General features: G+C 55.7%; 1 protein-coding gene across 1 annotated transcript in view; it reads right to left on the reverse strand.

The window, feature by feature from the left end:
• ABR (ABR activator of RhoGEF and GTPase) overlaps nt 1–15,109 on the reverse strand; it is a gene marked incomplete at its 5' end in the record, with an annotated part of 101,954 nt that extends 86,845 nt beyond the window's left edge. Inside the window, one exon of the mRNA XM_081109381.1 lies at nt 14,563–15,109. Coding sequence (XP_080965507.1) covers nt 14,563–14,847 — 285 coding nt within the window. The remainder of the gene's footprint in view (nt 1–14,562) is intronic.
• Nucleotides 15,110–15,493: the final 384 nt, after the last annotated feature.

Raw genomic sequence — 15,493 nt, forward strand, 5'->3', positions numbered from 1 at the left:
GAAGCAAGCCCACGGACAAAGTTGCTGCCTTCTTGCAGCTGGTTGTTTCTTTGAGAGACGGTTGGGAGGGGAGGACAGGGATTCCCTGAATATTCCTTCTGTCCCCTTTCCTCATTGGAAACAAATTCAGCTTCACACACTACCAACCCACCGCTCATCTTTGTAAACCTGTGTAATAGGTGCCACCAACTACGTCAGTGATGGCGAACCTTTTGAGCTCGGTGTGTCAGCATTTTGAAAAACCCTAACTTAACTCTGGTGCCGTGTCACATATAGAAAATTTTTGATATTTATTTTATATATTTAAATGCCATTTAACAAAGAAAAATCAACCCAAAAAATGAGTTCGCGTGTCACCTCTGACACGCGTGTCATAGGTTCGCCATCACTGAACTAGGTAGATCAAGCGAAAACTCAAGATTCTGGGTGGTGAGCGTCGAAGCTCCAGCCCCGTTCAAGCCTCCCACCCCATCTCCCACCAGCCCCTCAAGCATATCTCCAGCCAAGGATTCCCTTGTAATCTTCCTGATGCTTCCAGCTCACAATTCTCTCTCCCAGTACACAGCTGCCAGGACCAGCCACTGTGGCTCTTAATGATACCATGTCTGAGCTATCCATCAATTTCACATTTGTGTCTACCACCAGCCTCCTGATGCACAGGTCACATCCCCGTCAGGTGGCAACTGTGTGGCCACAGGGGGAAGAGTCAGACCCTTTGGAACTCGTATGGAAATGCATCCCAACGGAGGGGGAAACGTGTACCATCCTTGGCCCACCTGGTGTCCTCTCCTTTCCAATGGGCACCTCAGCTGAACACAGGGCCCTTGGCTGAGCCTCCAAGCTGGGTGGAGGGTTGAGGAGGAGAGAGGAGGGAAAAAGAAATGAATGGGCATGATTTCATATCCCACCTCCCCCCACCCCCCACCAACGTCTGTGGATGCTCTAAGCCAGTAGTTCTCAACCTGTGGGTCACGACCCCTTTGGCGGTCGAACAACCCTTTCATAGGGGTCGCCTAAGACCATCCTGCATATCAGATATTTACATGACGATTCATAACAGTAGCAACATTACAGTTATGCAGTAGCAACGAAAATAATTTTATGGTTGGGTCACAACATGAGGAACTGTATTTAAAGGGCCAAAAGGTTGAGAACCACTGCTAAGCTCTTGGGGGGGGACCCTCCTGGCATTCTATTAGAGCAGAGAACCTGTCCTCATCATTGACAGGCTCCTCCCTGTCACCAAAGCTGAAATGCACGGGATTGGGGGTAGCTCTCTGGGCCCTCAGGGCTGACAGGGCTCCACAGAGGCACACCCACCCCATGCCCCGCCCTCTCTCTCACTCACTGGTTTTCCCCAGGCCCTGCCCTAGCGGGTTATAAATAGCCAGGCACATGTGAAGGGCCCTTTCAGCCACAAGTCCTCATTTGGTTTGGGTGGATGAGGCTATTCCAAGAGCCTGGGAACAACCAGGCCTGGCATTCCCCAGGACACACGTGTGCCAGCCCAGGGCCCTGTGCCACAGTGTCTGACTCCCATCCCACACGCTCCAATGCATGGCAGGGGCTGCGCCTGTGGTCAGACAAGCAGGTGGCCTGGGAGAAGGGCCTCCTGTGTCCCAAGGGCCCTCCTGTGTCCCTTCCCTCACCCAGGGGAGCATGCTGTGCCCTGGGAAGTTTCCCAGAGCAGCGGTCGCCAACCTTTCGGACCTCGCGGACCACCAGTGGCCTGCGGACCACCGGTTGGCGACCACTGTCCTAGAGTACCCTCATCTCCATTCCCATGTCCCTACTCAGCATGGTGAGATGATAGCCACTTCTTCCCCGAACCCTGAGACCTCTCCGAAGCTGCTCCTGAATATCCATGGCATTTCTCGCCACCCCATCCCCGTCGGCTGGAAATTCCAGTGAGTAACTAGAATGCCCTTCCAGCTCCACCGGGCACACAGTCTCCACTCAGATGCCCTCAGTCTCCCCCTCCCCCCCGCCCCCCCCCCCCCCCCCCGCCCCATGGAGGGGAAGTGACTCACAAGTCCCAGTGATGTTCCCTCCCTCTCCCCTGCAAATGCCCAGAGCCAGCCTGGACCTGAGCTTCCTCCCTGGCTCCCTTTCCTCCACCCCAGAGCAGCCGCCGCTCCAAAGGCCCCTAAATTGCCTTTTTCCAAAATCAGAGGCCTCCCTCTCCAGCCCTCTGTAGTCGGGACATTCTCAAATCCCTCCGCTTCCATGGCTGGCCGCTCAGATCCTTCTCTCTCCTGCCTCCTGCACGTGGGGTCACCCACTCAGGGCCCAGGCCTCAGTCCTCTGCTCTGCCCTCGGGGAACTCTTCCCTTTTCATTTCGAGGCCATGGCCAGTCCTTCACCATCGGCACCTCCAGCAGCTTGCTCGGCTCCGAATGTGGCATGTGCTGTTCGGCTGGATCTCCTCCCGTGGCAGTCCCGTCCACGCCCCTCAGCTCCACAGAGCCAGACCGGCCGGCCCCGCCCCCCGACACCAGCTTCCCCTCTGGCTTCACTTCTGTTGGCAGGGCCGCCATGAGGCCCTCTCCTTCCTTCCCTCAGGCCCCACAGCCCTTTTATTCAGTCCCTTTGGTTCTTCCTTCTTTTCTTGTCATTTTTAAAAGACATTTAATTGACTTTTTAGGGAGAGAGAAACATCAATGTGAGAGCAAAAAAACATCAATTGGCTGCCTCCTGCTCGCTCCCGACCAGGGATCAAGCCCCAAACCCAGACATGTGCCCAGACTGGAATCGAACTGGCAACCTTTCAGTGCACGGGACGGTGCACAACCAACTGAGCCACACTGGCCAGGGCCTTCCTCCTTTTCCTTGTCCGAAGCCGCCACCCAAATCAAGGTTTGCAGCATCTCACACCTGTACAAGCTCAGTGATAACTCCATTCTGACTCCTGTTCTTGCCTGTCCTTCTATCGGTTCCCTCATTCGTTCACTCACACCCAGAGAGAAGGCCTGGCATCACAAACACTCAAGTCTGGGAGACACGAGCCCCGCCATTAGAGTGCTCTCACCCTTAGGGGGTGACGGGGCATGGGGACAGACGCAAACAAGGCAGCTTCTCACTAATCAACACAGTGGGGACGTGGGTCAAAGGCACGAAACCGGCCAAGAGGAAAAGCTGCCCAGGAGAGTGGCTTCTGAGCAGCATCTTGAAAGGAGGGGAGCGGGCGGCAGGGGGGGTGGGGGGCTGTTCCAGGCAAAGGGAGGAGGATGAGAAAGGAAAAGGTTTTGAGGGAAACCAGGAAGCTCAGCTGACAGACGAGAACAGGGGCAGGCGATGCACTTGGGAGAAGTGGCTAGATCTACACTGTGGAGAGCGAGGGGTGTGGACTCCCCCATGGGCATTCACCAAGCCCACACACTCTTCTCTTTTTTAGAAATAGATTTGTATTGATTTCAGAGAGGAAGGGAGAGGGAGAGGGAGACAGAAACATCAATGATGAGAGAGAATCATCGATCGGCTGCCTCCCGCATGCCCCACACTGGGGATGGAGCCCGCAACCCGGCCACGTGCCCTGACCGGGAATCGAACTGTGACCTCCTGGTCCATAGGTCGATGCTCAACCGCTGGGCAAGCCCACACTCTCAAAGCTACCTCAACCCCCTGGCCTTCTCTCCATCCCCTCATTCCCTTACCCACGCCGTCAACAAGGATTTATTAACTGCCTCCTGTGCACCAGGCACTGTGCTAGCATTCAGAACACGCACAAACAGGACATCCCATCTACCTCCACGGAGCCGTCGGTCTCAGGGACAGACTGACACTGTGAGCCCACGGCTGTGCCAGGGCAGGCACGCCCTCACAGCGCAGCACTGAGGTACGACGCTTCCAGAGAGAATATGTGGAAATACCAATTGTGATTTTAAACGTTCACACCCTCTGACTCAGCAACTCCACTTTAAGGAATTTTCTACAAAAGCATTTCTACAAAGTCGCAAAGATTATATACAAAGGTGTTCACTGCATTGGTGTTTATACGTGTAAAAGACCGGAAACAGCCCAAATGTCTATCAGAAGGGGATTGGTTAGGTGAACTACATTCATAAAATACTGCACGTAATCATAAAGAAAAAGGAGGTGTATCTTTAATTACTGACATGCAAGATGCCCACTTGTTAAGTAAAGTAAGAAATTGCATAACAGTACCAATAGTATGAAATGCAATCTCACTTGACACACACACATACATATATATGTCTATACATCTATATATGTATATCTATCTATATAATACGTCACATGGAAAAATAAGGAGACACATAAAACATAGAACCAATTCTTAACAGAAGTTCTCTTTGTAGGATGGAACTTCAGACTTTCACTTTCTGTATTATATAGTTCTGTAAAGTTAGAATTTTCAGTGATGTAATCAGGGAAAATAAAGAAGTTAAAAAAAGAAGTGGGGTAAGGGCTATGGGTGGGAAAGTAGAGTGAGCTCTGGGAGCACAAGACGGGCAGATGAAGCAAAAGGGGGAGTCATGGAAGGCTCTCTGGAGGAGGTGACATTAAAACACACCTAAAAATGATCCGGGGTTGGGGGACAGCCAGGACGGTGTGAGGCAAAGTGAAATGAGTTCAGTGTGGGTGGTGAGTGTTCACTCATTCATTCATTCAACCAGTATTTACTGAGCATCCACTGTGTGCCAGGCACAGGTCTAGGCACTAGAATTTACAATGAGCAAACGTTTTGTTACGAAACTGGCAAAGCTTGCAGGGCTCACATTCTCCTTGGGGGGATTGGTCATGAGACCACAGAAGTAGGCCGGGGTCAAGTGGTCATGTCAGGTAGGGCCCAGACAGTATCTCAGCATGACAAAGGGAAGGCATTGCAGGGTTTTAAGCTGGAAGTGACAGGACCATTCTTCAACACGTTTCTGCCGCTGACATCAGATTACTCTTTCTAAAACATTGCTCACCCTGGGCCCAGCAGGAAGCCAAGCCAGGCCAAACAAGGGCAGTGGGGCTCTCGCCTATGACTCAACTGATCCCATTGTTGACAACAACCTCTGCTGCTTGCCATTCCCCAAAAGGACCAGGTACAGTCTCACCTTTGGGCCTTGTCCCGGGCTTGAAGCCCCTTCTCCCTCCCTCCTCTTTGCCTCTCAACTTTCTTGGCAGCTCAAGCCCCACCTCTAGAATTTCTGGAGCTCAGTAAGCCCTGGGCCAACGAGAACTGACCTCCATGGGCCAGTGCCAGCGGCAGGCGGAGTTGGCTGCAGCCGCAGTTGGAATCAGACTCATCCACTTCCTGATAACTGTGCTCCTCCCTCTGCCTGCTCTTGCTCTGTGATAGTAGAAGTCATTCCAAAAAGCGTGAAGTAGAGTTCAATTACATGAAGCAAATGTTGAGTATCAGCCAGTACACGACGCTGTTTGTATAGTAAAACAAATACACAAAAACGAAACCAAAAAACTCCCCTGGATTCTGGATTTGAATCCTCTCTCTGCCTCTTGCCAGCTGTGGGACCCTGGGCAAGTCATTCAAACTCCGTGGGCCTCAGTTCCCTCATCTGCACAATAATTACAGCACCGACTCCAGGGCTGCAGTGAGCACTACACATACGGCAGTACACACGAGTCAAGCCCTCAGGAGGCACCAGCTGTTCTCCTCTTTGGCAGTGGCGGGGGAGCCCGGAAGGGGGAGCCCTAGCCCACTCCCAGCTACACCTCCCAGCTCTTCCAATGAGCCCAGTCCCCCAGTCACATCGGGCAAAACTCCAGAGGTTTTCCCACATTCCAGAACTTACACCTTTATCTGGAATGCCCTTCCTGACCAGTGCCCAGGCAGAACACTGCCAACTCTCTGAGGCTGCCTCCTACATGCTCTCCTCCTTGATTCGCCCCACCTGAAGTCACATGACTCCCCCCTCAGACTTGGACTAGTCTCTCAAGGTTGTTGCACAAATGGCCTTGAAATGGAGGAATTGTGTGTCTCTCTCACTGAACGTGTGTGTGTGCAAACGGGAAAGGGGCAAACCCTGTTCATAAAAGTCCAGCCTCCAGAACCATAAAAAGTAGATGCTTAGCCCTGGCTGCTGTGGCTCCGTTGGCTGAGCATCGTCCCCTGCACTGGTTCGATTCCTGCTCAGGGCACATGCTGGGGTTGTGGGCTCGGTCCTGGTCGGAGGCATGCAAGTGCAACCAATCTTTCTCATTCATGTTTCTCTCCCTCTCTCTAAAATCAATAAAAATCTATATCTATATCTATATCTATCTATCTATCTATCTATATACACACACACAAAGTAGATGCTCAGAAAATTGAGGGCAGATTATGGCCAAGTGGAGATGACCCCAGGAGGCTTACAGGATGAGGCAAAGGGTCTCCCAAGGAGATAATTCAAGGGCCCAGGTTAGGTGGGTGATTCTTATAAAAACATACTAGAGGCCCGGTGCACGAAATTCATGCACAGGGGGTGTGTGTGTGTGTGGGGGGTCCCTCAGCTCAGCCCACACACTCTCCATTCCGGGACCCTTTGGGGGATGTCCGACTGCCGGCTCCTAACCGCTCACCTGCTTGCCTGCCTGGTTGCCCCTAACTGCCTTCCCCTGCTGGCCTGGTTGCCTCTAACTGCCTTTGCCTCAGCCCCCACCACCGTGGATTTGTCCGGAAGGACATTCGGAAGGATATTCAGAAGATGTCCAGTCTGATTAGCATATTACCCTTTTATTAGTATAGATGATGTGGGCTCCTAGGGCTAAAGGGAACCCGAAGTCACACAGTCCTACCAAAGAGAGAATCTCCTCTCTACCTGGTCACCAGCCTCTGCTTGAATCCTTCCAAGGCCTGGAAGCGGATTACCTATCCCACTGGTAGACATTTCTAACACTTGAAATATCATTAACATTTACTCAAATCTTACCTCATGCGAACTCTACTCTTATCCTGTCCTCCAGGGCAATACAGGATCGTTTTCTTTCATTTTAATAGGGCAATACTTTGAGTGCAAGGAGTATAGAAGGGCCTAGAGTCAGCAGTCCCCTCCCATTCCTGCCCAGACACTCTCCCTGCCACTAGCCCTGCTAGGACTCTGTGACTGCTGGCTCCCCCTTAGCCCTAGGACCCGACATCAACAGAAACTGGTTTCATAGAGACCATCTCAGCAACCGGAATGCCCTGACTTACCTCCCCTGGGAGAGCCTTCCCCCTGCCCATCAGCCTCCTGGTGTCACTACCACTGGATACATCTTTTCTGCGCACCCACCTTCCCCCACTTGGTAAATAACCAATGTCCCTGAAGGACCTTCTCCCCCAGGACTACTCTCCCAGACCCTCGCCTTTCTAACCTCCTTCTAGACCAGTGGCCTCAGCCAGGGGTGATTTTGCTCCTGAGGAGACATTTAGCAATGTCTGGAGACATCGGTCGGGTCGTCACAACTGGGGCTCGCTACTGGCTGAGGACAGAGAAGCTGCGGGGCGCCCTGCAATGCACAGGACAAGCTCCCACAGCAAGGCATCGCCCGGCCATTCCCAGAGCACAGCCGGCTCTAGACACACTCCGGAAGCAGAACCAGGCCCTGAGGGGGGAGGAAGGAGGGGGAGCATTTACCAGTCAGTGCCAAACAGAGCGGGCCAGCACTTCCCTCCTCCCTCAGCTCACACACCTGGTGGTAAGTCGGTGTCCAGCAAGGTGGGCTTAAAGGGAACACCCTCGGGGGGCCAGGGAGAAGGGAGGGCAGAATATGGCCAAGTGGGAAACGGCTGAAGGCAATTCTAACCTCTTTCCAAGCAACGGGGTCTTGGTGCCCTGAATCCCCACGGTGGCGCCCTCTAGAGGAGGGTCCTTTGCCAGCAGGAATGCCACTGTGAGCAGAGCCACAGGGACTAGAGCAGGGATGGGGAAGGTCCCAGAGCAGACAGGGCCAGGGCTCCTGAAGAGCTGGGTGCCCACCCAGGGAGCGACTCCGAGGGTGCTCTGGCTGCTCGAGCACCCCCACCTACGAACCAGCTGTGGGACCTTAGCAGGGTTGTGCGACACCTTTGCTCCACATAACCTGCAACATGGGGCCATGATGGCGCCTCCCTCACAAGGTTGTGGTGAGGGCTCCATGAGTCGAAACCTATGAAGTGCTCTAACGGTGCCCAGCACTCAGCGAGTGCTATGGGAGAGTTTCTCCTCCTCCTCTCCTTTCTGCACACGGGCAGGAGGGAGGGGTCTGTGTGGCCCCCCAGATAGAAAAAGCCGACAAGAGCATCCTCCACGCGAAAGAAAGCACCGGCTCCCCTAGTGGAGACACCAGGTGACGCTGATGGGAAAGGGCGGGTCCTGGGGATAGGAACCAGCCTGCAGGTGGGTGGGACGTTCTCTGCCCTTCTGCCCCCGCAGGAGCCCCAGGCCATCCAGCCCCTGCCACCTGGCGGCTCACCTGTGTGCGGCCAATACCTCGAAGGGCTTTCACAGAGCTTGTGCCAGGGGCATTTCAGCACCTACTGGTGTGACTCCGTGGGCCACTCAGCCCCTGCCCCACCCCCGCAGACTCCAGGCCTCAGGGTCGCACGGGTCTGGCTGGGTGCCCCTTCATACCACAGCGCCTGGGCCCGTGGGAGACCAGCAAACCCTCATGGGATAAACATGACTCTGGAAGCAGCCTGACTGGCAGATGTGAAATACACTCATGAACTATGATCCCCGCACACTGGCGGGCAGGAGAGCCCAGACCGGGAGGCTCCGGGTGGGCCAGGTGTGCTCCACCAGGGAAGACCAGCCCCAGCCAGGGGTGCAGCGGGGGTGGCCAGAGAGGACCGGGAGGCCCGTGTTCGATGGAGCTGAGGGTCGCCACCAGCGCACTATGTCTCTCTGCTGACCTCCCTCTCAACTCAGACAAGCTAAGGACCCCCACCCCCGCCTGAGTCTTAGTTTCCTCACCTACAAACCAAGTGGTTGGCTCCCCAAGTGGCTGGAGGCGTTAGGTGGCACCTGGCACGTAGGGGGAGCCACTTGGCCTCCCCTTTGCAGCGAGGGTCAAAGATCCAGAAAGGGAGAGACGGCGCAAGGCTGCTCAGACAGGAGGTGGCAACCTGAGGACAGTAAGCCTGTCTCCGTTCCAGCGGCAGCTGGAAATGCCGGGAGGCAGGAAGCCCACAGGAGCCGCTAACCTCCCCAACCCAGGCCTGGAACGCCGAGAGCGAGCAGCCTGGGACCCAATCCCAGAGGCCCCCGCCCTCCACGGGGCTTCTCCACTCACCTAGGTGCAAACTCCTTGTTTTGTAACCTCAAATCTCAAACCCCGAGTCTTCAGCAGGAACGGAGGGAGGGAAGAGGTCTGCCCCAGCTTCATCCCCTAAGCCTGCATCTGCCCTCCCTCCCTCCCTCCCTCCCTCCTCCCTGGCCATCCAGGGCTTCTCAGTTCCCTTCCACGGACACGAGGGGAGCACCCCGAGGGGCCCTCCTGGGAGCTGCTGCCGAGAGCCACGGGGATGACCGGGGCAGTAACTGCGTGTTTCCCAGACAGGGAGGGGCCCAGGGATGGGCTGTGAAAGCTTCACAAGGGAGATGGTGTCTGAGCGGACCTGGCAGCACCACACAGACTGCAGCGTCAGAGAGACCGAGTCTCAATGTCTGGCCACGGGCTTGTCTTGGGCAAATTAAGTCCATTCTCTGAGCCTCAGTTTCCTCAACTGTGAAATGATGATCACTGTACCTACCGCATAGGGTTGTGGTTGGCCTCAAATGAGGCCACCCATGTAAAAGGCTCAGCGAAAATCTAAGTATTTGTGATGAAGAGGAGGAGGAGGAGGAGAAGGAGGAGAAGGGCAGGGAGATGAGAAGGATGACCATGGTGGTCGTTTGGACTCCCCCCATCCTTATCTTTGGATTTTCCTGCAAGTTGGAGTCGGAACCGCTCAGTGCAGCCTTTTATTAGACCCCTTTGGACCTGCCGTGGGTACCACGGGAACTACAGAATGAGTCTGACCGTGAGCAATTCCTAGTGAAGGGTATGCAGACGTGACAATTCACAAAGCGCTCTGCCTCGGAGGAGCCTCCCAACAGCTGTGTGAGGCCAGGAGGGAGGAAATGCGCAGGATCTTCACTTTAGAGATGAGGACAACCGAGCTCAGAGAGGGCGACTGACATCCCTCAGATCACACAGCCCAGAGGGGCAGCGCGAGACAACGCCCAGCGTCTCTCCCCCCTGTGGCCCCTTTTTACTGCGCCTCCCAAGAGGGTAGGCTAAGGACTCCCCAGCTTGTGTGTGGGGAGCAAGCTTTCCTGTAAGACCATGGCCCTGGCAGCGGGATGGGTCCCCCCCCCATGGGTTCCCCCCTCCCCCCCCCCCCCCCCCCCCCGCCGTCAGCTGAGCTGGAGAGCCTGCCACTCCTCCCAGGGCTCGCTCTCAGTTGAGCTGAACCACCAGTTGTCAGTGGTCTGGCCCTGCAGGAAGCTCTGCTCGGCCTGGGCTTGGGGAGAGTGAGGTATCTGCCAGGCAGGGCTGGGAGTCGGGGTGCCGCGCAGAAGAGCGAGGCTGCAGGGGAGTGTTGGGGAGCGAAGCGTGTGTGTCCTGCCAGCACCACGGAGACCTGGCTTCATCTGGCCACACTGGGCAGGACCGGTCCAACCCCAGAAGGGAGGCTGCTAAAGCAGATTCAGTCTGTCTGTCCAGCCAACATTCATCAGACCAGGCCCTTGCTTAGTTCCCGGCTTCCCACTCCTCTAAAAGCCGGTGAGAAAAGTCCAGACACCAAGGACGGAGCACCCACAGTGAGCCGGGCCCAATGCTGCAGGCCTCACCTGAGCTAGCCCAGTCTATCCTCTCAGGTAGTTAGTCTATTAAAAAATTTTTTAAAATTGATTTCAGAAAGGAAGGGAGAGAGAGAGAGAGAGAGAGAGAAAGAGAGAGAGAGAGAGAGAGAGAGAGAAATAGCAATGATAAGAGAATCATTGATCAGCTGCCTCCTACACGCCCTACACTGGGGATCGAGTCCCCAACCCAGGCATGTGCCCCGACCCAGAATTGAACCATGAGCTCCTGGTTCATAGGTTGATGCTCAACCTCTGAGCCACACCGGCCGGGCAGTTAGTCCTATTTAGAGATGAGAAAACGGGGGCTCGGAGGGGCTATGACACTCCTCCAACGTCTCACAGCTAGAGAGAGCAGATGTGTTCAGAGCTCGTGTTCCTTCCATTCTCTGGGCTGTTGGAAGAGTCAGACTGTGGTGTTTAATTTTATGTGTCAGCCTGACTGTGCCACGGGTGCCCAGACATCTGAACAAAATTATTCAGCGTGTATCCGTGAGGGTGTTTCTGGGTGAGATTAACATTTGACTCGGGTGACTGAGTACAGCAGATTGCCCTTCCTGATGTGGGTGGGCCTTGTCCAATCCGTTGAAGACCTGAATAGAACTAAAAGGCTGCTGAGTAAGCAGGAACTCATCTTGCCTGACTGTTAAGCTGGGACATGGGTCTTTTTCAGCCTTCAGACTCAGACTGAAACATCGGCTGCTCTTGAGTCTCAAGCCTGCTGGCTTTCTAGTCAAAGACCATTGGCTCTGCTGGTTCCAGACTCAGACCTGAACTATACATCAGCTTTCCTGGGTCTCTAGTTTGCTGACTGCAGATCTTATGACTTCTCAGCCTCCGTAACTGAGTGAGCCAATCCTCTATAATAAAACCCTAATATGCAAATCAACCGAATGACAGAACGACTGGTTTCTATGATGCGCACAGACCACCAGGGGGCAGACACTCAATGCAGGACCTGCCCCCTGGTGGTCAGTGTGCTCCCACAGGGGGAGTGCCGCTCAGCCAGTAGCCGGGCTCAGGGCTGGCGAGTGTAGCGACGGTGGCAGGAGGTAAGGAGCGAGGGGTCCCAGACTGCGAGAGCCCCAGACTGCGAGAGGGCGCAGGCCGGGTTGAGGGACACCCTCCCCTCCCCGCCCCCGCCCAGTGCACGAATGTCGTGCACTGGGCCTCTAGTTCCTTATAATAAAAATCTCTCTCTCTCTCTCTCTCTCTCTCTCTCTCTCTCTCTCTCTCTCGTATTCTGTTTCTCTGGGAATCCTGATTAACACAAAGACCAAACTTTGCCGGATCTGGCCCGTTTGAAATGAATAAGTACCCTTTTATGTAATGATGTTTACTTTGAATTTATATTAGTTCACACAAACACTCCATCCATGCTTTTGTTCCAGCCCTCCGGTCCAGTTTAAGAACCCATTGTGGCCCTCGAGTCAAAAAGTTTGCCCACCCCTGGGCTAGAACGATCATCTGATTTGGTCCAAAAGTCCCCTGGGTGCCCAAGGCCCCAACAGGAAGCCTGGCCGGGAGGGGACCTGCCTGCCACATGAGCTGAGCCAAGTAGCAGAAACCCTGGCTTGCTTTCTTCTTCTTTTCCCGCTTCACTCCTCCGCTTCCTCCTTATCTTCTTCTTTTTTTAAAAAACTGGAACTGCTCCCCAAAGTACCCAGGAGGAGGTTGTCAACTCTCTCCAGCTCCGCAATGTAAACAGCGGTACTTGCTGAGTCCACTAGATGGGGCCAGTGACACAGTAGAAAGGACAACAAATGCAACTCCAGGAGGGAAGGTGGGGAGGCAGGAGGGGCGTTGGGCTGGAATCTCCGATAAGCTCCCCGAGCTAGACAGATGCTCCCCACCCCCGTCTTGCATGACTTCCAGCCAATGGTGTGCACCTCAGCCCTCTGGTTCCCAAGCACTGCAGTCAGTTGTCACTATAGCATCTCTGGATTTCAAAGTCCTCAAACCAAGTTATTCCCTCGAGAGCCACCGAGCAAAATGGGCAGCCACAAGCTGAAGGAAGTCCCTGCCCAGAGGACTCAGAGTTCCAGGCAGGGGCCCCTCCCAGGGTGCCTGTGATCTCTTTCACGTTCCTGTGACCTGTTTCACGGGAGAGTGAAAGGTATCTGACTGTACCTGACCGTACCTTTCACCAGGGAACCTAAAACTTGATGGACAAGCACTCCTGCCAGGTGGTCCTGTGATGAGGGGAGGAAGCAGGACAGGAAGCGAGGAGGAAGGCAGGGAGGGGAGAAGGAAATGGCAAAGACACTTTTCCTCTTCACAAGTGGCTCTATTCGGCCACACGCTCTCCACTCAGTCAGCATCTGGCCCCGGGTTGTGTCCTACCGCAACTCCCCCTGCACCTGCTCACAGTGGGAAATCGGGGTGGAGGGGAGAGTCTCTGAGCCCTGTTGTCATGAGAGACCTGAAGGAAAGCCAGCGATGGAAAGCCAGTCTCCCCCTTGCTTTCCCGGGTGGCCTCAGTTCAGGTCCCGGAATACTCTCGTCCACCAGCAGCAAAAATCCTGCCCTCCATGTCCAACATGGTTGTCTCTCACCTAGCACCCTTGCTAGGACCACAAAGCGACACACCAGAATGCTGGCCACGGGGGGCCTGGACCTGACCAACATCCTCCCCAGCCCCTCCACCTCCCACCTGCCCCCACCCTTCCCTTCCCAAACTTGCACTGCCTGGCAGCCACTGAGCTAGGCCTCCGTTGCCATGGCAACAATGTGGCTTCCCCCAAGTGGGAAGTCGGTTGCCAAGGCCCTTGTTGCCAAAGGCTATAACAGCCACCCCGGTGTGTGAAGAGGGGGGTGAGCTGGCAGAGGGGTGGAGGGTGGCCAAGGGAGGCTGGGAGGAAAGGAAGGGGGGGGGTAGAGTCCAGGTAGCCCTCCCAGGCTGGCTGCAGGGTGGGGTGAGGGGTGCTGGGCTCGGTAGGAGGGGAACAAGTATCTCACAGCATCTCAGCAACTGTTCCTTGAGGGCATTAGAGGGAACCCCCCACCAAATACAACTGAGCAAGCCCTCTCCTCAGCAGGACGAGGCACTCCAAGTGCCCCCCAAATGGAGGAGCGGCTTTGATTCTCAACTTCAGAATACCAGCCCCCAGGAATTTCTGTCTCGTTTGCTCATGTGTCTCAGACACACACGCGCACAAGCTGGGCCCAGAGAGAGCCAGTGCCTGTGGCCAGGAGCAGCACTGATTACAAGGATTGCAAACCTCCACGCATTTCTGTGTCTCGGAGCACAGACTTAATATTCCTTGTGCATGCTTCTCTTCGGAACAGAACTCCTGTCAGTCAGCAAGAGCTGAGGTGGACACCATGAGAGCTCGTTCCCTTCCAGAGGGCTGGCGGGGCCCGTGACCTCAGCAAATGCTCCTGCAGCAGCTCACTCCACCCCCCCGCCTTGGTCTGCTGAGCTGGCGTTTGCACATTTACAGCCGGCAGGTCACACATGCAGCCGCTGTCCAGCCCCTGCCCAGAGAGAAAGCCCGTGCCCTCCCCAAGGCCCTGTCCCGCTAGAGGTGCCGGAGGAGAGGCTGGAAGAGGTGAGGGTGTCCAGCAGGCAGGGGAGCAGATGGCTGGTAGAGGCGGCAGGGAGAGCAGCAGGTGCTGTGGGAGGCGAGCCTAGACTGAGTGGCATCCAGGACTGGAAAGAGATGGCGAGGGCACCGAAAACAGCCAGTGCCGAATGTCCCCAGCAGCATCCCAAGCAGAGCCTGGCCCAGGACACCCGTGCCTGCCTCCCCCCTCCCCACAGCCCTCTCTTCCCAAACCCAGAAGGAAAAGCAGGTGTACCTACCCCAGGTGCCAGCCCCTCAGGTGGGGTGGGGGAGATGCTGTCCCCGCCGCCGCCCTGGCTGCGGGCGCTGAGCTGGGGCGACATGGTGGGCGACTCGTCGATGTACGGCATGGTCTCCGAGCCCTCCGGGGGCCCCTTCTGCTCCTCATTCCCCTCTGCGTCGTAGTCGTCTGCCCCGTAGCTGAAGTCTGAGACAAGGAACAAGAAAGGCCACTGAGAGTCCTCCACCAGGGCTGCCAGGGACTGGTAGCGCAGTGGGCGCCGGCGGCGGCCCCCGGCTGCCATGCTCCTGGCCGCAGCATCCACGGCCTGGCCCGGGGGGCTGCACAGGGGGCCGGGCCCTCGCGCGGGGCTGGGGAGCGCCAGCAGTTCGGGGGGGCTGCTGGGAGCCGGGGAGGAGCGGTTGCGCTGTTGCCACCTGCTTAATAGCAAGTCAGCTGCGTATTTGCGTATTTCAAGCTGCTGTTTCCTCTGCCTCCTGCCTAATTCCAAGTCTTAAGAATTAACAGTGGGAGCGGGAGGCAGGACGCTTCCAACTCTCCTCTCTGAGTCACCATTTTGCTTTTTATAGGGAATAAGGAGGTGGGGGCGGGCCAAGCGATGTCACTTCCTGAGCCCTCCTCCTAAGGTTCCACTTGTATGCTGAGCCAGCTCCCTGGGAGAGGGGGCGCAGAGCAGGTTTCGGGGTGGGGCGCTGAGGAATGGCACCCAAGGGAGCCCTAACCCCGCTGAACAAGGCCTCGTGCAGGACGGGGCCCAAGGCTGGCAGAGCGTGGGCGAGAAGGCGGCACCGAGGCCTGGCAGGGACACGATTGAACACAGACTCCTAAGAGCCAGCTTTTCTACAATTTCAATGCAGGCTTCCTCGGGAGAAGGAGGGAAGAAAAGATTAGGGGAGTCGAGCTGTAACCCCCCCAGCTGCCAGCACCAC

This window comes from Myotis nattereri (genome assembly GCF_964212035.1).
Source record: "Myotis nattereri genome assembly, chromosome: 16".
Lineage (NCBI taxonomy): Eukaryota > Metazoa > Chordata > Mammalia > Chiroptera > Vespertilionidae > Myotis > Myotis nattereri.